At 53.9% G+C, this 22134-nt stretch overlaps 1 protein-coding gene across 13 annotated transcripts in view; it reads left to right on the top strand.

Moving 5' to 3' along the window:
• Positions 1 to 22134, top strand: part of MAPT (microtubule associated protein tau) — a 44290-nt gene that overhangs the window by 4712 nt on the left and 17444 nt on the right. For 9 of the 13 annotated variants that reach the window (XM_036399044.2, XM_036399038.2, XM_036399034.2 and 6 more), the window contains exons 2-5: positions 13734 to 13822; positions 15077 to 15163; positions 16210 to 16296; positions 17779 to 17844. In XM_036399044.2, the coding sequence (XP_036254937.1) occupies positions 13777 to 13822; positions 15077 to 15163; positions 16210 to 16296; positions 17779 to 17844 (286 nt within the window). In that variant the 5' untranslated portion in view covers positions 13734 to 13776. The remainder of the gene's footprint in view (positions 1 to 13733; positions 13823 to 15076; positions 15164 to 16209; positions 16297 to 17778; positions 17845 to 22134) is intronic. The other 4 variants (XM_036399046.2, XM_036399043.2, XM_036399035.2 and 1 more) reach the window with 2 other exon arrangements.

The raw sequence follows: 22134 nt of genomic DNA, 5'->3' as shown, positions 1-22134 counted from the left end.
GTTGTAGGCTGGGGTTTTTTTTGAGTGCCTGTGGAAAGCATGTGTGGTTTACACTGGAGTCTGGAGGAGAAGTATCTGCGCCTTTCGACTTGAGTGGGTTTTCTTTGCAAGTCTAATGAGCTTTTTTGCTCCTCAGAAATCAATCCACTGGTTTTCCCCTTTTCTTTCCTAGCAGACCAATTAGTAAAGGTGGTCATAACACACAGCGTGGCTCCTGTTTTCGGTGTCTCTTCTTTAAATATCCAAGGAAAGGGAGCACCGGGGGATACCTTCTGTGCAGCTAAAAGGATTATTGCTGCAGTTGGGCTAATTATTTCCATCTTTGCAGCCTCTCCACTCTACCTGCCCTGACCCCTCTGCCTTCCCTCCGTGCTGCCCTCCAGAGCAGTGGGGTTGTCCCACCCTGGGCAGGGCTTTGTCCCCAGGTGTGTTTGGACAATGCCCTCAGGCACAGGGTGGGACTGTGGGGGTCGGTGATCGCTGTGGTCCCTTTCAGCCGGGGATATTCCGTGGTCCTGTGATCCCCAGCTCCGGGGTGATGCTCCAGGGAAGGACGGAGGCTGGCGAGGTGCAGTCCGAAGGGGCAGGAAAGGCTGTGTTAACTCTTGACGCTTCAAGAGAGGCGATGAAACCACTTGTACTGAGGGGTTTGAATAGCACGTGTGGGACTTGAAGGGCTTTCTGCCACTTATCAGCTGCACTTTGTGGCTCCCCCCCCCAGCCCCTGCCCCGGGCTGTCTGCCTGGAAGTGCCAGATGTAATTTCAGATGGGTTTCATCAGCGGCTCGAGTCAGTTGCCGCAGAATGAAATTCCATGAGGTGCTTGTAAATGACTCGAAACATCCAAAGAAGCCTCTCCTGTGACTCCGGAGGACATCCAGCTCGGCCTGTTTGGGGAGGGCTGGAGATTCGCTTCTGAGATAAACCAACTGTTTTCTATGCCCTGCAAAGACGCGTTTGCACTTCTGAAGCTGAAATTGGCACAAGTAGGGGAGGTGTTCAGAGTGGTTAAATTGTTCCCTGTCCTAGGAAACATTTTATCTTTTCTTTGATTAAAGGTTCCTTGAATCCTGGCTGTGTCGGCTCGGTCTCAGTGTGTGGTGCTCAGAAACCAGCTCTGCTCCTTCTCTGTGTCACTTCACCTGGGCTTCCTGGGGCAGGGGCACATCTGGCCAGCTGTTCTCAGCCAAAGCCCAGGCAGACCAGGGCTGTCACACCCAAATCGAGAGGCCAAGTGATGGGCAAGCAAGGCTTGTCCTGCCTGGTTGCTGTGGATCTCAGGATGAGCCTCGGGCAGGGGGAGCAGGGGCTGTTCCTGCTCGGTGTGTTAGCTGGAGACCACGGGATGACAGGAGAGAGGAGACTGTCCCCAGAGAAGGGATAATCTGCAGGGATTCCTTCCTGGAGGCTGGTCTGTGTTTGTGCCCACTCAGGGTTATGTGAGGAGCCTTTGAATAAAAATGACATTTATATCTGGAGCTGTATTTGACTTTGGCGCGGTCAGAAGAGAAGGAAATGTAAGATTTGGAAATGTGGCTAGTGCTGACCCACCTGGTACAAAGTGCTGACTCCTCCCTGCAGGAGCCAGTGCTTCATTGCCCTCCTCAGATCCTGCCTGTGATGGCGTGAGAGTGGCTGGGGTTGAGTTACCTGTGGGCTTTAAGGCGAGAGGAAACTGGGTGATGTGGCAGAACTGGAGCTTCTCCTGCTCTCTGCTGGTAGCTGTAGTTTGTGGTGTTAGTGAGCCCAAAGCTGGGATTTAATCCAAAGTCAGAATTGCCTTTTGTGGTTGGTTTTTCAGCTCCCACTGACTCTGAATTCAAGGGCAGATTCCACCCTGAGCAAATTCTGCCCTCTGAAGTTACTGCTTATGTGTGGTTTTACCTCCTGCCTCATCAGCATGACAAAGGGTGCTGCCTGGAGCTGCCTGGAGGGATTTGTACAAGAAGCTTTTAACAATGGACGTCTCCAAATTGGACAGAAAACTACACGGTTTTCCCTCAGCATTTCCCGGTGTAATAATGGAGAGCCTGGCAGGCGCGAATAGGCAGAAGTAATAAATGTTGCTGTTGGGAGGGAAGAGGAAAGCAGGTAAAATCTGTTCAAACTATGGCATGGCTTGGGGTCACTGCCTGGGAGAACAGATTTAGAGAGGATGGGACCAGAATGAGGGTATTGGGACCAAAATGAGGGTATTGGGACCAAAATGAGGGTATTGGGACCAGAATGAGGGTATTGGGACCAAAATGAGGGTATTGGGACCAAAATGAGAGTATTGGGACCAGAATGAGGGTATTGGGACCAAAATGAGGACGTTGGACAAAGGGAGTGACTCTGGGGTGTGTGGAGCCCTGCAGGGTTCTGGTGGTGGGTGGGTGATCCAAAAAGAGCAGCTGAGAGCAGGAGGGGTCCGTGGGGCTCCCTGGTTTTGTTCTCATCCTGAGCAGCATCTTGGGCACACCTGAGCCTGCTGTCCTGTCTGCTCTGCTTGCTCATCCATCTCTCCTGTTCCTGCCCTCTCACCCTTCCATATTAAACCCTGCCTGGCAGCCCCAGGCTGGTGCTTGCCTGAGAGCAAGGTGGGGGACTCAGCACCCTGCAGGATGTGGAATTCCAGCATTGGGAATTGCTGAGCTGCATCTTTATTTCATGGTTTTGGAGCTTACTTTGCATGAGCGCTGCTTTTCCCCCCATGTCAGTGGTAGCTGGATCACTTTGCCAGCTCCTCCCTTCCCCCAGGTTCCTCCAGGCAGGAGGTGAAGAATGAATACTCTTTAATGTGAAGGCACTTATTAATGCTTAATCTCTCAAATATGTCACTGCTTTTGTGTCTAATAGCAGGGCTTATTGTCAGGGCTGTCTGAGGCCCGTGCTCAGCTCCAGAGCAGGTTTCCTTAGCCACTGCTGCTCACCTTAGCAGAGGAGTTTTGGACTTTTGGGCTTGTTTGCTCTCTCAGCATCCAGGAGCATCTCCTTGTTTTCTTAAAGGGAAAAATCGTGCTTAGGGGTTGTGGTGTTTGTGTCCAGGTGAGCAGCAGCACCTTCTCAGTGCCGGGGGGAACACCAGGCTCGGGAGGGAGCTGGGCGGGTGTAAAGTGACTTTTTGAGTAAGGATCGCCTGGCACTGGAGTGCTGCAGCCAGGAAAAAAAAAGCTGTGAATGCTTCTCCTCAGCAAAGGGGCAGTCGTGTGAGGTGGGTGAAGCTTTTGGCTCGGTGGGGAGAGCAGAAGGCTCCTGCCTCCCTCGATAAGGGATGACAAAGCCGTGGCTTTAGGTGTGGTCAGAGCCTCTCCAAACAGGCTGGCTCCATTCATCCACGATAAAAACAAGCAGTGCTGACACACACCAGCGGCCCTGCATCTTCCAGCCTTTGTTTTAGTGATCGAGAGAGAGCCTGTGACCCCGGGGAACATGAATGGAGCCCTGGTAAGCCGAGAGCAGGAGTGAGATTATTTTGGGGCAGAAGTGAGGCTGGGAGGCAGGCGGCCCCTTTGTACATGGCACACATGTGACAGCAGAGCTGCATTTAGAGCTGAAAGAGGATAAAATCCCCGAGGAGGCTGATTGCACCTCGTTTATTTTTAACTAATGTACTGGGGGAGATTGAGCTGGAATTCCGAGACTTGGGGCAGGCTTAAATTCGGACAATTTCCCTCATCCCTGTGAGGAGAAAGATTGGCACCAACTGGGCTAATTCCTGGGGAAGATGAAATGCATGTGGATTATGGATTTTTTTTTAAACTTTCTCCTCCTTTAGCCTTTGGGTTAGGAGGGGAAATAATGGTTTTACAACTCTTAGGCTGAATTTATGGTCCGTGTTCCCATGTGGGCTGTCACTTAGTCACACTGCCTGCATCTGCTTGTGCTGCGAATCTGCTCATCGGCCCCATAAAACTAAAATCAAGACAAGACAGATTGCTGCTTGATTGTCATCCCAAGTGGCCCAAACTGGGCAAAGACCAGCTGGGGAGAGACATCCAAGAGCTCAGTAGGGATGTTTTGGTATAAAGGTTTTTATTTGCTGTTCATCCTTACTGTAAAATCCTCATTTGTCTTGTGCCTCAGCACAAACTGTGCTCCCTTGTTAGGAGAAATAAAGGTACAAATGCAGCTACTGTCGGGTTTTTGTGCTAGAAGGAAGAGCTCTGGCTCTCAGATTCTGTGCAGGGTGTGGGGAGCCACAGCCATCTCCCATCACAAGTCCCTTGCTGTTCGTGTCGTGCAAAGCATGAGCAGAAACAGGCACTGGTGCCTTGTTGATCCTTGTGGGATCAACAACTTCTGGGAGCAGGGCTGGAGCTCCCGGGTGTTCAGGGGGTGTGAACCTGTTGGGGTCCCCACCTGCTTCCCCTGGGCTGGCGTTTCCCAGTCCCTCCCTTCCCTGTCAGGAAATTAAGGATTCTCTCATCCTTACGCTCAGCTCTCCTGCTGATGTTTGTTTGTTTTCTCTCTTGAGCTTTTCCAGATTAGGCTTTTTTCCCCCCCCCCCACTGCGTTTATCTTCTTACTGACCTGATACAGATTTAATAAAAAAATGGAGCTTTTCGTTTTAGTAAATACAGTTGTGAACATTTCGGGGAACAGTGTTTTTTCTGCTGTTATGCAACAACATAAAAGCAAAACAGAGACACTTGATGAATGTCCCATTGTTTGTTGTCTTTTGGCATTAAAGAATGAAAGATGATGTTCAGGAAAGACACTGTGACTTTTGACCTCATCTGAAGAGCCTCTGAGTCATGAAAAACAAAAATAATTCAGCAGAGCCAGACAGAAGCTAAAACAGGCGTGACAGAGCCTGCTCTGGTGGCATGGTGGCTGCTGGGGTGAGGACAGGTCCTGCTGGAGCCCTGAAAACTGGTGAGATCTGACGCGCTTGCTGCTTTCTAGGCTAAGGAACCAGTGTGTCGAGAATGCCTGAGCCTTCCCTCTGTATTTATAGAGTGTCCTGGTGAGCTCCTGCTGCATTCCAGCTCTGCCAGTCACCCCTGGGGAGCTGGAGCTGGGCACGGGGGCCAGGGACTGGCTGGTGCCCAGTTTGGGGTGTCAAGTGGCTGGAAGTGATGGCTTGGTGAAATGAGCACGGTGTGTGGAGTGAAGGGGAGACTGGTGCTGTCCTGCAGGGGGGAGCTGGGCTGTTTCAGGCTGGGAACGCTCGTTCCAGCTCTGCTGCTGGACACCCTGTCCTTCCCCTCTGCTCCCCTGGGAGGTGTTTCTGCCACTGCACCCTGGAACCCACTGCTGCAATCGGGATGGGATCCTGCAGGGGGAAAGGAAGGATGGGATCCTGCAGGAGAATGGCAGGGATGGGACCCTGCAGGGGGAAAGGAGGGATTGGACCCTGCAGGAGGAAAGCAGGGATGGGATCCTGCAGGAGAATGGCAGGGATGGGATCTGCAGGAGAATGGCAGGGATGGGATCCTGCAGGGGAAAAGGAAGGATGGGATCTTGCAGGAGGAAAGCAGGGATTGGATCCTGCAGGAGGAAAGCAGGGATGGGATCCTGCAGGAGAATGACAGGGATGGGATCCTGCAGGGGAAAAGGAGGGATTGGATCCTGCAGGGGGAAAGCAGGGATGGGATCTGCAGGGGGAAAGCAGGGATGGGATCCTACAGGAGGAAGGCAGGGATGGGATCCTGCAGGAGGAAAGGAAGGATGGGATCTGCAGGGGGAAAACAGGGATGGGATCCTGCAGGGGGAAAGCAGGGATGGGATCCTGCAGGAGAATGGCAGGGATGGGATCCTGCAGGGGAAAAGCAGGGATGGGATCCTGCAGGAGGAAAGCAGGGATGGGATCCTGCAGGAGAATGGCAGGGATGGGATCCTGCAGGAGAATGGCAGGGATGGGATCCTGCAGGAGGAAAGCAGGGATGGGATCCTGCAGGGGAAAAGGAGGGATTGGATCCTGCAGGAGGAAAGCAGGGATGGGATCCTGCAGGGGGAAAGCAGGGATGGGATCCTGCAGGAGGAAAGCAGGGATGGGATCCTGCAGGAGGAAGGCAGGGATGGGACCCTGCAGGGGAAAAGCAGGAATTGGACCCTGCAGGAGGAAGGCAGGGATGGGACCCTGCAGGAGGAAGGCAGGGATCCCTGGGGAGCCTCACCTTGGCTTCTCCCCTGGGACAGGCTTTCTGTGGCTGCCAGAGCCATGCCAGCCATGGTGGCGTGACAGTAGCTGCAGCAGATGGTGCCGTTGTCATCGTTTTATTTTCTATCCATGTGCTGAAACAGCTCAAAATAACTTCAGAAATGATGGCCCAATCCATGGAGAATGTTTTCCTGGCCCTCAGAAAATCTCCTGCAACGCTAGTGGCCACAAGGCCCTCCTGGTTCTGTCTCATCTGCTCTGGCTGGGATCGCTCACTAGACTGGAGCTGTGGCATGAAGAATCTTTCATATTTAATATCTTCATTACTGTGGCAGCATTGAATATTCACAGAACTTCTGTCAGGGTGCAGCAAATGTTGTCAGCACTGTGAAATCAAAGACAGAGGAGCAGCTGAGATCAAAGTAAGCAATAAACACACACCTTGTGTCTCACAATGTCTTTTCCAAGCCTGAGGCAAAACTTGGTGGGGCTCAGGTGCAGCTGGGTGGTGGCTGGTGCTGGCACAGCAATGGCCTGGCAATTTTTGCAGTCAAATGCAGACCATTTGACCCATGAGGAGGAAGAGCAGAGCCAAGGAGTCTCTGTTCACAGCCTGCCCCAGACACCCTGATGGATGGATCACCCTGAGAGCTCTGCCTGGCTGCGAATTCTCACCCTCCTGGTCCTGTGAGGCTTTTCCACGTGTGGCTGGCTGACTGAGTGACTTTTGGGGTATTTCTCAGCTCTTTGATTGGCTGAATTGCATTGCAGGGAACTCAGGAGGGGTGTAGCAGCGCTCAGTGCCCTCCCAGATGGGCTGTGCTGGGGGAGATGGGGATGGTCTGGATCCACCAGCCTGTCCCCGCCTTGGGAGCTGGTTTGGTGCCCATTGGAGCATGAAATAAGTTCTGTCAGCTTGTTTCTGGCCTCATATCGATGGAGAAGATTGTGATGGCCATGAGACCCTGCTGGCCACAGGAGCTGCCCTGTGTTTGTGAGGTGGCAGCTGTCCCCAGAGCGGGTGAGCCCCGCCGGGCTCCTGTCCCCAGAGTGCTCTGCCAGCAGCTCTGTCCTCTGCTGCCCATCCTGGGCACACCCTGACAATCCCAGTGAGCCACCCAGGGCAGTGTGGCAGTGTCAGTTAGTGGGAATGGATGCTTTTCTGCTTTTCTTCCTTCGGGCAGTGCAATCTCTCCCAAAGCCATTGCTGCCTCCTCATGGTGTCCTTTGCCAGTCAAGGTAAAGCAGGCACTTGATGGGGCAGAGCAGCTGCTGTGCCATCGATTGTCCCGATTCATTAAGACTCCGGGGGCATTTTTTTGGGAACTTCTTTTCCCTCTTTTCCCCCTCCCCATCAATTCTGGGGGCAGTGGGGAGGCTGGGGGAGCAGTCTGTGACTCTGTCCTGGGCTCTGCCCTGCCTGGTGTTGCAGCCACATCTGGGCACGAGCCCAGCCTTGGGAAAGGCAGTGCTGGGAGGAATATCAGCCTTCCAGCACTTTCTGTTCAGTGAATAATGGCTGCTACAAGCCTGAGAGCTGCCGAGCCCGCCTTAAACCTGCGGCAGCAGGGGGGGAGGCTCTGGCTTGCAGCAGGTTGGGCTCAGCCTGGGATGGGAAGAGTCAAAGGGAATTAGCTGGTAAATAAGATCTGCCTTCTCTTTGATCCGCTCTGCGTGTTCAACTGCTTAAAGGCTTCCCAAGAAAGCGGGATTTTGGGGAGGAAGAATTTATCCCCCCACCATCGACCATCTCGGGGCTGGGTGGAGCTGCAAGATGCTGTAGCAGGGGGTGGGAAGAAATCCTCAGGCAGCCTGGCAAATCCCTGCCAAAGAGGCTTCTCTCCCCTCTCTGCAAAGAGCCTGCTGAGCACACAGGGCTGCTTTAAAACTGCTGCTGCCTCCTTTTGTGCTGCCACGTAAGCCCTTCTGATCAGAGCTCTAATCTACCTAAAGTTAGGGGGACTTAGGGGCAGCCTGATTTTTGCACCATGTTATGGCATGAGCTGGGTGATCTGGAGGGCCAGCACCTCCCTGGGCTGTGCCCACCCTGAAATGCCCTCTGAGAGCTCACAGGGAAGGCTGGGGTCTGCACTGCTGCTGGGAAAGTTTGGTCAGGTCAACCAGGCCGGAGTGAGAAGGAAATTAAGAAGGGGTGGAAGATCAAGGAAGGAAGATCCATTCAGTGCCAGGAGATGCTGCAGGTGGAGATGGAGATGCTCAGGCTTTGAGGTGGAGGTGGAGCAGGTCACAGTTGTTTTATTGGGGACGTGCAGACAAACCAATTCCCCCTGTCCTGCAGCTCAGGCCGTGGGCTGGGGTTTTTGTGCTGGATAATCTGGTCTCTAATTGCTACCCTGCTCCGAGGCAGCTGCTGAACTGGGCCTAAGCTGATTTGGGATGGCAAATTCTGTTAGTTTAATTCTCAGCAGCCCTGAGGAACTTACCAGCATGTGAGTGAGTTTTCCTTGGCTTTTCTCCGGCCGTGAGACCCCCGTGGTGACCCCTGGCAGGGCCCTTGGCTCTGAGCAGCTCTGAATTGTAAGGGCTGTGCTGGGGGAATGGAGTGACAGGAAAAGAAAATGGGTGTCCATGCTGCTGTGGGTCAGACTCTGGTGCCCCAAAAGCTGTTCTGCTGTGAGCCCAAACCCATCTCGTGTCTCTTTGAAAAGTGTCCAGCCCCTGGAGAAAGGGGCAAAAGTTTCACACCTCCAAGGAGTTACTCAAACTATAATAAATATGGAAAAATTGTAAAAAGAAAAAAGAAAGCATGCATTTTGGAGACAATTTCTTTTGCAGCTCTGTCCTATTGCTCCAAGAGGCATTTATCTGTCTTTGAACCTAAAAGAAGTTTTCCGTCCTCTTGACTAGATATCCTGAAATTCCATGTAATTTCTCAGCTCACTGCATATTAGTGCCTGCAATTAATGAGATCATCGTCCATATTCCTTCCTCTGTCAGCTTCTGGGAAAAACAGTACTTGGAGAAGAGCACAAAGGACATGAAAAGGAAGTTGCTTATGAATTATGAACAGCCTTTCAGGCTGATGTTGTTTCACGGTGCTGTCACTCTGTTTTAATTATGTAATTCAGACGGAATGATGCTTCTTTAAAGCCCTGTTCGTGTTTGATCACCTTTCAGAAGTAACACTTAGCTCGCGTTTGTTGAATTTTCATTTTTGACAACAAGAGCGAGTGCTTTGTCCCCTTTCTGATTAAATAATGGGGAAGGAAGATGCCGAGCACGAGACAATAGCCTGGAGGCTTGGGAGTTACCTGGGTGATCACTTGGGTATTTTGTGGGTATTTTGTGGGTATTTCGTGGCTGGAATGAGGGGTGGAGCTGCTCCTTGGGCCGCTGGTGAGTCCCAGAATGTGCAATTCCAGCCAGCATCTCCTCCTGCTGCTGAAATGTTCCTCTCCTTTCCCTGTGTTTTCCTGCCCTGGTACCTCAGGGCCCCTGCACCACCCGCAGGCAGCTCTGCCAAGGCCGGGTTTATTTTGGGCTGGGCTGTGTAAATCGAGCCCCCGGTCCAGCCTTGTGATCCCGGGATTGTCCCTGCCCTGCCTGGGGACAGTCCTGGGCCGTGTCCCCTGGGCTGTGCCCACTGTGACCCACGGAGGGGCTCTGGGGGGGCTGTTCCCCTCTGCCTTGTGCCAGGGCTGGAGGTGCCTGGCACAGATTGCCCAGCTGGGTGCTCCTGGATCTGCCCTGTCCCCCTCCCCTCCATGGGGCACCTTGGGCTCGCCTTGTCTGCAGCCTGGGGTTTGTCTCCCTTCCACTGCAGAGGAGCTTCGTGCCCAAGGGTTGAGGGTTTGGGCTCTGAACTCGCCGGGCAGAGGGTGCTGGAGGCTTTGTGCGGGGTTTTTGGGGCTCCCCAGGGGCTGCAGGGTGCAGGGGGCCCTGGTGCCTCTTTGGTGTAGGGCAGGAATTGCTGCTGCAGCCTGGACGTGGGGCTGGGGACAAGGAGCAGCTTCGGGCTGAGCCAATGGTGCCTTCCAGTGCCTGTGGGAAATGGGAATATTGGGAAATATTTCCAAGGACCTGCAGTGACGGGACAAGGGAATGGATTTAAACTGAGAGAGCAGGTTTGGAGTGGGTATTAGGAGGATGCTCTTCCCTGGGAGGGTGGGCACAGCTGGGGCTGCCCCTGGATCCCTGGCAGTGCCCAAGGCCAGGCTGGACAGGGCTTGGAGCCCCCTGGGACAGTGGGAGGTGTCCCTGCCACGGCAGGGGTGACACTGGATGGGCTTTGAGGTCCCCTTCAATGCCAGGAAGGCTCCGGGTTTGGAAAATGGGAGGTTTGGAGGAGGAGCTGTTAATTATGGGATGGGCTGTTGCTTTTTAGATAGTGTCCCTGGTTAAGGAGAATAGTTCTGCTGGGGATGGATAAGGTTCTTCGGAGGGTTTGTGCTTTATCTGCCATGTGGATGGTGCTGTTCAAGTTTATCTCTGTGCAGCTTTCTTTGCTCTAATTATGCATCACTGAGCCATTGCTACAAGGCGGGGCTGGTTTTACATTTTTAAGAATATTTTAGAATTTTTTTTTCCCCCTTGATGTTATGTTTTTCTCTGAGAAGGATTTCCCCTTCCCCCTCTCAAAAGGAAAAACAAAGAGGATTATCATTGTGGACTTCTTTCAGAATTTTCAGTCCATCTTTGAGCATTCGAATCTAGAGTACGCCATTTTAATAAGATTTAAATTCTCTTTGGTCACGGGAGTTCATTACCTGAGTGAAAACCCAAGGCCAAGCTGAGACTTTCCCTCCCTCCCGTGCCAGCTGGAGGTGGTTTTGTTCCTCACTGAGAGTGGCTCAAGGCACAGGGGACTCTCAGGAGCAGCAGGAGGACGCTGTGCTCCATCTGCTGGGAGATGTCTCTGCTCTCCAGAGCCATCCAGGCCTCACCCCCAAACCTCTGTGTCTGAAGGAAGGGGCTGCAGCTGGGTTTGAGGTGCCCCCAGGGTCCCCCTGAGTGTTTCAGTGATGGACCTCCACGCCCTTGGTGGTGCTTTTTCCCTGTAACAGGAAGGCAGCTCTTCCTCTCAGATTGTCTCTGAAAAATTAATGGCTGCATCCTCCCGAGCTGCATTGTGCCGTGCCATGGTGGGAGTGGGGGCTGGCCCTGCCCGTCCCTGAGCAGCACAGGCAGGGAGCAGCACCCTCAGCTGCTCTGCACAGCCCTGGCCCTTCCTTTGTGCTGCAGAGCCCCGGCACCGGCTGGTCAGGGCAGGCAGTGACCACCAGCCCTGCCCACAGCAGCCTCCAGCCTCTGCTGAATCACAGCACGGGGGCTGCAGCCCTGCATGCCCTGGAGAAATGCAAGAGCTTCCCCAGGCTGCAGCCCTGCATGCCCAGGAGAAATGCAAGAGCTTCCCCAGGCTGCAGCCCGGCATGCCCAGGAGAAATGCAAGAACATCCCCAGGCTGCAGCCCTGCATGCCCAGGAGAAATGCAAGAACATCCCCAGGCTGCAGCCCTGCATGCCCAGGAGAAATGCAAGAGCTTCCCCAGGCTGCAGCCCTGCATGCCCAGGAGAAATGCAAGAACTTCCCCTGGCTGCAGCCCTGCATGCCCAGGAGTGCAAGGATTCCCTGAAGCTGCAGCCCTGCATGCCAGAAGCACAAGGACTTCCCCAGGCTGCAGCCCTGCATGCCCAGGAGAAATGCAATAACATCCCCAGGCTGCAGCCCTGCATGCCCAGAAATGCAAGGACTTCCCCAGATTGCATGTCCTGGAGAATTGCAAGGTTTTCCCCAGGCTGCAGTCCTGGAGAAATGCAAGAACTTCCCCTGGCTGCAGCCCTGCATGCCCAGAAGTGCAAGGTTTCCCCAGGCTGCAGCCCTGCATGTCCAGAAGTGCAAGGTTTTCCCCAGGCTGCAGCCCTGCATGCCCTGCAGAAATGCAAGGTTTTCCCCAGGGGGATGCTGTCCATGGAGCCAGCAGATGAACCTCCAGCAAGCAGTCCCCTCTGCATGGTGCCCCAGGAAATGGTCCAGAAAGGCAAGAAAGGACCAGATGTGGGCAGACACTTGACTGCTCTTCTCCAAAAAACACCTGGGAGGGAGAGAGGAGAGGAGGCAGAGTCAGGGAAAGCCTGGTGCGGATGCAGCACGGCAGATTTGGGAGTTTTTGCCCTGGATGTGCAGCTGGGAAGCAAAGGTGTCACTGCTGGGAGGTGTGTGGTGAGCAGAGAGTGGCTGGAGGGGCAGGAGCTGCTGCTGCCATCCACATTTTCCTGCCCAGGACAGGGCAGTGCTTTGGGAAAGCTGCTGGACCCAGTGCCAGGGGCACAGAGGGAGCTCCTCCACGTGCACACACACCAGAGCAGCACCTTTCTGTGTCGTTTTACACTCAGGTCTGTGCCTAGGTCGCTTTTTAACACTAAATTTTAGTATTTCAGTGCTGTAAATAATATCAAGCATCAGCCAGATGAGGTCTGGATATAATCAATATGATCCTTTCAGCACTTGGCAGCCATATGTCCAAATAATTAGGACCCGCCAATTAGAGCAATAATTAGATACTTAATTCTTTCTTATTTTATACCTCCATTTTTATGGGTGATTTCATTCCAGTGCAAGTCCTCCAGCTTCCTTGGTTCTCCAGTCCTGTCAAATGGCTTTGTAGCTGTCTAAGGCAGTAATTAAATTGCAGAGTCATCTTGCTAAGGCTTAAAAAAAAAGCTGGGTGAGAGATCTGGTTACTGGCCCTGGAGTTTCTCTTGTGTGGTTCCATACATGCAGTTAATTTATTGCCAGCAGACAAAACCACAAGTTTCCTCCTTGCTGCTGGTAACCTGAGCTCCACTGCTGAGCATGTGATCACACTAATAGCTGATTATTAATCACTGCCAATGGCTGTAATTAAGCAGCTCTTAGGAAGGCAGCTAAAAGCACTGTCTGTCCAGCCAGCACAGAGCACCCTGCACCAGGGGGCAGATGATGGTTGTTGGAGACTTCATTTCCTTTTGCAGATCAATGCAGTTTAGAGAAAGGGCTGGGAGGTTTGGCACCTTCCTGCTCCCACCCCTGACCTGTTTGCTTTGCTCTGTGCTGTGCTGGGGCTCTCTGAGCCCTGCAGGAAGGGTTTGGGGTTAAAGCAGGGGCTGTGCTGTGCCCTCACAGCCACAGCTGAGCGAGACCCTGTCCTCTAAGAGTCCAGAATCCATCCCTGGACAGTCCTGGTGTCCCCCCCTGTGTCACTTTTGGGTGGCTCTTAAGGTGATGAGTGTGTTGTGGTAGCTGTGTATCCCTGCTGGACGTGTCCACAGGGATGGAAGGATCCCCTCCCAGAGCAGCATCACACCCCAACAGCAAATACAGCTCCTGGGAGACTGGTTAAACTGGGAAATGCAGAGCTTGGAGTGTGCACAGGAGTCAGTCAGCACTTAACCTGCTGCTCTCATGGCCCTCCTGGGGCAGAGCTGTGTCAGAGCAGTGTCCTGGGTGCACCAGGGTGCTCACTTTGCTTGGCACGTCTTAAATACTCCTGGAACTTGAATGCAGCTGGCAGGAGTTGCCTCTGTGTTTGCTGTGAGGGATGCAGTGACTGGCACATGCTTTTGCTTGTGCAGGACTGCCCAGACCTTCCCTTGGCTCCTGTTGGGTCAGGTTTTGCCTAATGGGTGTTAGTTTTTACTCTCCTTTTCAGGTACCTTTGCTGAGAGGTGGCAGAGCAGCCTCAGGACACCACCATGATGGAGGATCACGCACCTGGCCAGGAAAAACACTTCTCCTCAGGTGAGCACGTCCAGGAGGTGGTGAAGGACCTGCCTGGGCCACTGCTGAGCTAAGGAGGGAGAGGGAGAGCACGGTGGTGGTGTGAGGGCCCCTTGGAAGGACACTGAGGGTCAGCCAGGGCACCACAGGGAGCCCACAAGATGCTCCAAAATGCACAGTCATGGCAAAATGCTGCTCGTGGGTCTCACTGTCCATGGAGCAGAATAACCCCAGACTAGGGGGGGGAATCCCACTGCTGCAGCTTTGCGAGTGTGTGTTTGTGTTCACCCCTCAGTTTGCTCAGGAAACACAGCACTGTTTTTATTTGGGGTCACAGCTCGAGGATGCTGCTTGCTGCCTGCTTTCCTCACCTGCACAGGGCCCTGGGGACAGCTGAGCAGAGAGCTCTGGGAGTGGGGGCCATGCCAGACTCTTCCTCACCATATTTCAGACCTGCATTTCTTCAGAAGCTTTTCCTTTTCTCATTCCACCGTGCTCCACAGCTGAGCTTGGAAACCCGCGCTGCCAGCAAACCTGCTGGGACTCACTCCTGGCTATGCTCCACATAAACATCATCTTAATTTCCTTTTCTTGAGGTGCTTTGGACACCTCTTTGGCCAGATAAATGGATGGCCTCTGTCCTGGAGAGCATCCAGAGCCTCCATTCATCCTGGCTCTGCAGCATTGCGGTCCGACAGCTCCTCTCAGCTTGTCTCACACACCACAGGCTCCCAGGGATTTCGCTTCTTCTTTCCCAAATCACTTTTCCCAGCTCTCATTATTTGATTTGCCCGCACCCTTGCTGAGGGGAGACTTGTGCCTCTTGCCCTGCTCTTCCAGAAGACTTTTGCCACCGTTTCTTGGCACAGAATGTTGTCCTGCTCCAGCCCTGTCACAGCCATGGGCTGGTTTGCAGTCCTGGGAGTGCTCAGCCTGCTCTGGGAGGGAGGGAGAGGACAACAGAGGCTCAGAAGCTGCACATCTTTCCTCCTTTCGTTGCTGAGATCTCCTGCCTGCTTGTGCCATGCTTTGCTGTTTCTGCCTGCCCAGTTCACTGGGCTTTTCTTTTGCTGGTGGGTTTCCTTTTGTTCCTTTTGGTGGTCACCCTGGTGCTTTTGGTTGGCATTTTCACGCTTTGCTTGCTTTTAGTTCAGGTGGTTTTTACTCTCCAGCTGCAGCTTCTTTGCAGCTGTGGCTCTGGGCAATGAGAGTTGGTAACCCCCAGGCCCCAGGTCATAGCCAAGGACTTGTTGTAAGTATCTGAATGTTTTCCAGGCTATCCCCTTCAGATACCAGTCGATGATGGATCGGATGAGCCTGTTTCTGAAACTTCTGACGCTAAGAGCACCCCAACTACGGAAGGTGGGAGCTCTTTGACTTTCTGCTTTGGAACCACGATGGATGGGGTCGTGGTAAACCTCACCACAGAGTCCCCGTGCCGTGTCCTGGTGGGGTTTCTCGGGGGAGAAACCCCTTCGTTGGTCTCATCACTAGTGGTGTTTGCTGAATGAGGTGCAGAGTGGGCTGGAAAGCAGAGAGGTGAATTGTTCGTTACAGCTCAGGAAGTTGCTGGTGGTTTGTTTCCTGCAGACTTTGCAGGGGCTCTGCAAGGTCCTGGCAGTGCAGCCAGGAGCAGTCCTGTGTTGAGTGACACAGCTTTGTGTCACTGTGCTCCCCAGGTCCTGAATGCCTCGCGGGTAGAAAGACTGATTCCAGAGTGGTCTAGAGACTTGCTCACTGTTGTAATTACCTTCACTTTTTTTGCTGCTCAAATCCCAAGAATCTGCCTTTGGAGACTTGAGGTAGAGGCTTTAGCTTGCAAAATTGTTCTGAAAGGCAGGAAGGCTGGGCAGAGGTGCTGAGCAGCCCCAGCCCTGTCCCGCTGGAGGCGTGGGCTGAGTGATTGTTGGGAAAGCGCCTCAGGAAATCGGGACATAGAGCCCATCTGGTGCAGGAGGGGATTTTACCCTGCTTTCCAGTTGGAGTGGGGCTGTCAGGACGAGCAGCCAGCGCTGTGGCAGCTGGGGCTGGGTGTCCCTCTGTCCCAGAGCACGATGCAGCCACGCTGGGGTGTTTGGTGCAGCCCAGGGCAGCTGTTCTGTCCTGCTCCAGCCCAGCCGTGTCTCCAGGCAGGATTGCTGTGCACCAGGGGCTGCTTTCGGTGGTGGATTCAGCAAAGCCTTCAGAAGCATAGGGAGCACATTGTGGCACACAGTGTGCCAGGGGGCAGCTCATGGTGTCCCTGTGGCTCTGCCTTTGCTGTGCCACGCTCAGATGTTCCCTCTACCAGCTCCTCTGGCTCGAGGGGGAGCCGAGTGCTTCTCTGAGCAGAAACTTCTTCAGGCCCATCCTGGCCTCCAGAGGGCTTTGCCTCTCAGCAGCTGTGTGAAAGCTGTGTTGTTTTTCAGATGCCACAGCACCTTTAGTGGAGGAAGGAGACCACGAGGATCAGGGTGGTGCGGAACAGCACGGGGAGATCCCAGAAGGAACCACAGGTGAGGGAGACCAAGGTGCAGCTTCATCTCTTGCTGCAGACAGAGCAGAGAGCTGGACTGGTCGGTGCTGTGAGACAACACCACGAAACCTCTCACAGGGACACTGCTCCCAGTGCTGCTTCCTTCTTCTCCAGAGAATTCCTCACTCAGGGCTGTCCTCTTGCCTTCCCCATCCTGGGGGGAACTCGCAGCCTTTTCTTCTCTCTTCCTCTGCTCCACATCTCACCATCCTTCTGCCTGGTGTCTCTGTGGTGGCTTTGGCTCCCACCTCCAGGCTCCTACCTGCAGTTCTGGGTCGTTCCTGTGCCAGCAGCCCCTGGGTGCCTGTCCTGCAGCTCTTGGGCTCTGCCCAGCCCCGCGGGTGTCTTTGGAGTGGCAGGTGAAAACCAGGCCACTGCAGCAGTGCTTTTAAGGGTAATGCAGAGGAAGTGAAGTGACTGATTCAGCCTGAATGCCCTGTGGGCACTCACTGCACCTGGGCCTGGTTTTCCAGGGAAGGATGGGGCCTTCCAGAGGCAGAGCAGGGAGTGACTGTGGCAGTGCTGTGTGTGGGAGAGCAGGATCTGGGAGGGCAGGTCTGTGTGCGAGAAATGAGGACGTGTCCCCTGTGCCACAGCCAGTGGCTTTCCCTGGCAGCATCAGGCAGGACCTGAGAAAAGCAGCGGGTAGAAAAGGGCTTCTGCCAGTGCCAAGCACTGAAACAAACTCACAGCAGTGAAATTTCTGTGCTGCATCCAGTCCCTGAGCTGCTGGCAGAGCCCTGGGCTGAAGCACGGAGGCTCTGGTGCAAGATCTGACTGTCCCAGGGAGCCACTGTATCCTGAACTGCTTGGAAAAAATGGAGAAAACAGAAGAAGTCCTAGTTTGACTGGAGAACTGTGGCATACCAATATCAGTGTTTAAGCTAGTTTGAAAATAGTCATAGAATAAGCTGAAAAAATGCTGATGGAGACAAACCATCATCACTGTGAAGAAAACCATGCTTCTCTGATGTACCTGTAGTCCCGAAATTCAGGATTTCTCTAGATTTGTACCAGGATTGGAATTGCTGGTCTCACAGAGCCTTGGCAGGGTTCACAGGTTGGTCACAGGCACCAAGAAGGTGAGCACAGGTAAGAGACACTCACGGGAGTGCTGCTGGCCATGTAAAGGCCACGTGGGGGTAGAAGAGGAGATATGCATCCACAAGTTTCCTTGCTCCTTAACAGCCTGTTTTCTGCCTGGAAAAGCTTGTACTAACCTGCCATTTAGGATGTGGAAGCTGGTGAAACACTGCTCTGCTCTGTAGAGCAGGGGCTGAACAGACCTACCCAGATCCATCATCGGTGTGGGGAGATTTCCTTTCTGTGATGCAGCAGAGATCCCGCTCCTTCTGCTGGGCAGCCTCAGCAGGGAGGCACATTCATTCTCCAGGCACATGCTTAAACTCAAGTTCTTATTTTGATCCTGTTTTTTCCCCTTCTTTCTCCAACCTGGGAGCAGCTGAAGAGGCGGGCGTAGGAGCCACTCCCAACCTGGAGGACCACGCTGCAGGAGATGCCACTCAAGGTGGGTCAGTTGTCTGTCACTGGGACCATTTGGTGCTGCCCACGTGTGCAACTGGTTGGTGGTGGCTTGGGGATTCTGTTCTGTGGGGAAATGCTCTGCCCTGCTCAGCAGCTGTGCAGTTCTCCCTGTTCCTGGCAGAGCAGGGCCATACACGCTTGGGGTGTTCCAACATACTCATTTCAGGCAGCTGCAGTTCCTCATACACCAGATTTCCCTCTCAGATGGCCAAAGCCAAGGTGTTTGTTTGTCCACCTGCACAACCAGGGCGTTCTCCAGGCTGGGAAAGCTGATGTACAGAGCTGGGATGTGCTGGGGCCAGAGGAACTGCTCAGATTGAGCAGAGGCAGTGCAGGCCCTGTGCTCACACCTGAAACCAGCAAATTATTTAATTACCGTGACTTTCTAGAGTAAAATAGGACTCAAACCTACTCACTCATGCCCTGACTTCCACATTAAGGGAGTTTTCTCCTCATCCCAGTCCTGGGGAATGTGAGTGAGGAAGGCAGGCACAGTGGGCAGTGAGTGTTCCCACAGCATTCATTGTCAATCTGCTTAGAAGGGCTGAAAATTACCCAGGGACCATTTGGCTACCTGGAGAGTTTCTCTTGACTCTCCTCAGTTCAGACGTGATGGAAAGTTGGTTTTCCCAAAGCCCCAGGTGCTGGCTTGATTCCGTGGGGCAGACTTAGGGGTTGAGACTCCCTGTGCTGTTTCTGTCCTGCCTGCACTGCACACCACAGCACTAATTTATTGTGCTGCTTAAAATCTTAGGCAAAAGCCATTTTGTGAAGCAGTTTGCTGTGCAGTAAACATAACAAATCCCTCCAGTTGAGCAGTGTCTTTCCTTTTCATGGCTCCATTAGTGCTTTTAGACATCCGTGTCTTTTACAGAAGTAAAGAGGTTTTGCCTTCTCAGCTCAGGGCAGAATGCAGGCTGTTGTTGCTTTCCACACAGAGATGAGCACAATTCTGTGCACTCTGCTCCCTGCAATTAGAATAAAACCTTTGCTTGCCTGGCCAGTGGTTTTTGGACTGTCAGCTCTTCTAAATATGAAATAGTGGCTCCATTATAAAAAAGAAATCAGGATTGTTAGTGGAGGGGGTTGAAGTTCTCTCTTCTCTCTGCCCTGGTTTTAGTGCTGTTTCTCACCAGGTTTTTACTAAGCCCTTTCTGCCTTGTCCTGGGATCTTTCAGCTGTCACATCCAAGCTCTTGGTGTAGTTGTTTCACTTAACTGTGATATTCTCTTAAAATGGGAAGGATGCTGATGAAAGACCAAGTCGATCTCGACTTCATCTTTTCTTGTTTTAGTCTTGTTTGTCATCTGCCAAAGCCACAGTTGTGATCTCAGGGCTCTGATTTAGGCTCTTTACCTGATCAGTGCTCAAAGAGACCAAAGGGTCCTTGAAGCTGAGCCAGCTCATAATACAGGAGGCACATTCTTACTGGGCTGGTGACTCCAAAGCAATGCACCCAGGTGAATTCTCCATTGCTCAGGGCATCTTTCCTTCAGCTGGAGGGATTTCCAACAGAAAAGCTCCAGCTCAACCTGGAAGACCTGGCTTCATGCAGCAGTTGTTGGGTGGAATTATAAAGGTCTGTGTCATGCACAGAGCAGTGACAGAACAGAGTCCCCTCTTCCACACACACACACCAAAAAAGAAAAGAGAATCAGACAAATCTTTGCCTCTGTGGCCTCAGGCTCTGGGGTTCAAATGTCACCCAGCCCAAGTGATGGCAGAGCAGCAGCATTGGAGCTCTCAGGGGTCCCAGACTGCTGTGGCCCTGTGGCTACAGCCACGTTCTTGTCCCCAGTCCTTTCCCTGCTCTGGCATGGCATGGGAGTGCCCTTCCCAAGCTCCTGGGCAGTGGGAATGATCCAAGGGCAGAGCAGAGCTGGTCTGAGCTCTGAAGCCAGGGCTGTGTGTGCCTGAGCGTCTCCCAAGGGGAGGGGAGGCCAGCAGGGGCTCTGTGAGGTCAGGAAGAAGAAGGACAGAGCTCTGGCCCTTGCTCAGTCCCTTGGGACAAGAAGAGATGGGCACTGACCAGCAAACTGATGGCCCAGTGGTGGTGTTAGGGAAAATGGGAACGCTCTTGGCTTCTGGAAACCTCTACAGCTCAACCAGCTCAAGGGGTGCAGGGCGAACCCAGCCACCTCCGAGCCGGGCCCAGGCAGGAATCTGATCTCCCAGGTGCTGTTCCTGATTTCCGTGGGGATCAGAGCTCTCTAAAGGCAAAAGCCACTCTAGGAGTGAGTTGTCTGTTCAGTGGGGCGGGGTGGGACTTGCTTTTATCCTTGATTGCCAGTAGAAATGCTGAATCTCTCCCGTTACGTGATGTTTGACATGCCTGTGCTAATTTCTTGCCCATGCTTCACACCCCACGTCTTCAGCTCCAGGCGAGCCGAGCTCTGCAAAGCTCCAGCCTGGCCCCCAGGAGCGTGTGGGAGAGGCACTGAAAGGTGCCAGCCAGCCCCCAGAGCAGGGGCTGGGGCCTCAGCAGCCGCCCCTGCCCCGTGAAGCCAAAGCTCCAGCAGCAGCTCCCACCAGGATCGAGGTCACCATCCCAATCCCCCTGGACATGTACCAAGGCTCTGGAGGCAGCAGGGACCAGGCAGGCAGAGAAGGCAGCAGCGCAGAGCCAGAGCTGGGCCTGGCAGGAGCAGGAGGCACAGGTGACCACAAAGATGGACCTCTGTGTGCCAGAGCCACGATCAAGGAAGGTTCTGGTGGACGGGAGAGGGATGAGGACCGGGATATTGATGAATCTCCTGGGCAGGGTTTGCCTTCCCTCGTGGATCAGTTTGTTTCTCCGGCACCTGAAAAAGGCTCGTGTCCAGCAGCTGCCCAGGAGACTCGTGAAGAATCTGGTGGAGAAAACAAGTCCAAAGGTGTCCTCGGAGACACCCCAGGAGAGGCACTTCTGGTCGAAGCTGAGTCACATAAAGCAGGAGAGGACCAAGAGGAGAAGCGAGAGCTGCTGGGGGAAGGAGGCGCAGCCACCGCCCTGCCAGAGCCTTCTGGAAGAGTCTCCCAAAAAGAGGCTGAGCCCAAGGAGGCAGAAGATTCCGGGCCCGTGCTAGAAACAGCCAAGCTCCCTGCTGAGGTGGAAGATGCTGTGAAGGATGAAGATGCTGCTTTGGGAGAGGCTGTGCCAGCCTCGGGGGGCCGCCGGCCGCCCCGCAGGAAGCCCGCTGGGCCGGCGGCAGACAAGGGCAGTCGTGTCCCTCTGCTCAAAGGTGTGTGCTCCAGCACTGCAGCTTGCTGCCACCGGGGCTGCTGCTGCTTGGAGCTGGCCTGGAGCGTGCTGTGACTGATCCAGAGCGCTGCTGCTCCCTCCCTGCCCTCCCTCCTCACTCAATCCAGGCCTGGATTGACAGACCCTTGTGCTGCGGTTCTGCGTGCCTTGCATGGTGCTGCCGTGTCCCTAATCATGCTTTTTTTCACCTGTTTTTGTTTTGATTTCCTCGGATCTGTTGGGTGGGGCGCCTTCACTCCCACCTGAGAAGAGGAGGACCTGGACGTGGCTCTGGCATGGTGGAGTGGGGCTCACCTGGCGTGTGCAGCTTGTTCCAGCAGGACACGTGCCATCCCTCTGGTTTGCATGTCTGCTCCAATAACTCTTGGAATTGGCTTTCCTAAAGAGGAGGGAGGAGGAAAAAAGGCAAGGATGGCAGGTCTAACCATGGAAAAGCTCCCACGCTGATCCTGTTTCTTGTACTTTCCCCTTAAATGTCACTGCTGACTGCTGCTGGAGGCACGGGCTGCAGCCAGCAGGGCCTTTTCCCACTGCCAGGCATGTCCATTGCTCTTCCAAAGCATCCTGCTGCCACCCCAGCTCTGGAGAGGGGGTGTCCCTGGGTGTGCCAGCACAGTGCTGGCTCTGGGGGCTCGGCAGGAGCTGCCTGTGTGTCTGGAGGCATTGAGACAGTGTGTGGGGCTGGGAGGGCAGCCTCGGGCAAAGCTTTGAGTTCACCACTAAGTGCTCGAGCATCCCTTAGACCTTTCCTTTGTGTTTCCCACCTCTCCTGGGGTCAGGAATGTCCCAGGGGCCCAGCTCAGAGGCCAAAGGCAGCCGGTGCTGTGAGCTGTGGTAGGGAGCCAGGGCAGCAGGACACCTCACCGTGCTGTACCTCAGCTCTGGCTCTCCAGGGCAGGTCCTGGGGGAGGCTCTGCCTTTTCCCCCAGCTCCACACATTCCACAGGCTGGCTTGGCTGCTCCCATGGGCCTGGGAATGCTGCTGGGCTTGGGGCTCTGCTGTGGGGCTCAGGCAGAAATTGTGGATGGAGC

The sequence above is a fragment of the Molothrus ater genome, chromosome 27 (genome assembly GCF_012460135.2).
Source record: "Molothrus ater isolate BHLD 08-10-18 breed brown headed cowbird chromosome 27, BPBGC_Mater_1.1, whole genome shotgun sequence".
Classification (NCBI taxonomy): Eukaryota; Metazoa; Chordata; class Aves; order Passeriformes; family Icteridae; genus Molothrus; species Molothrus ater.
This window is presented reverse-complemented; position numbering and strand designations above follow the sequence as displayed.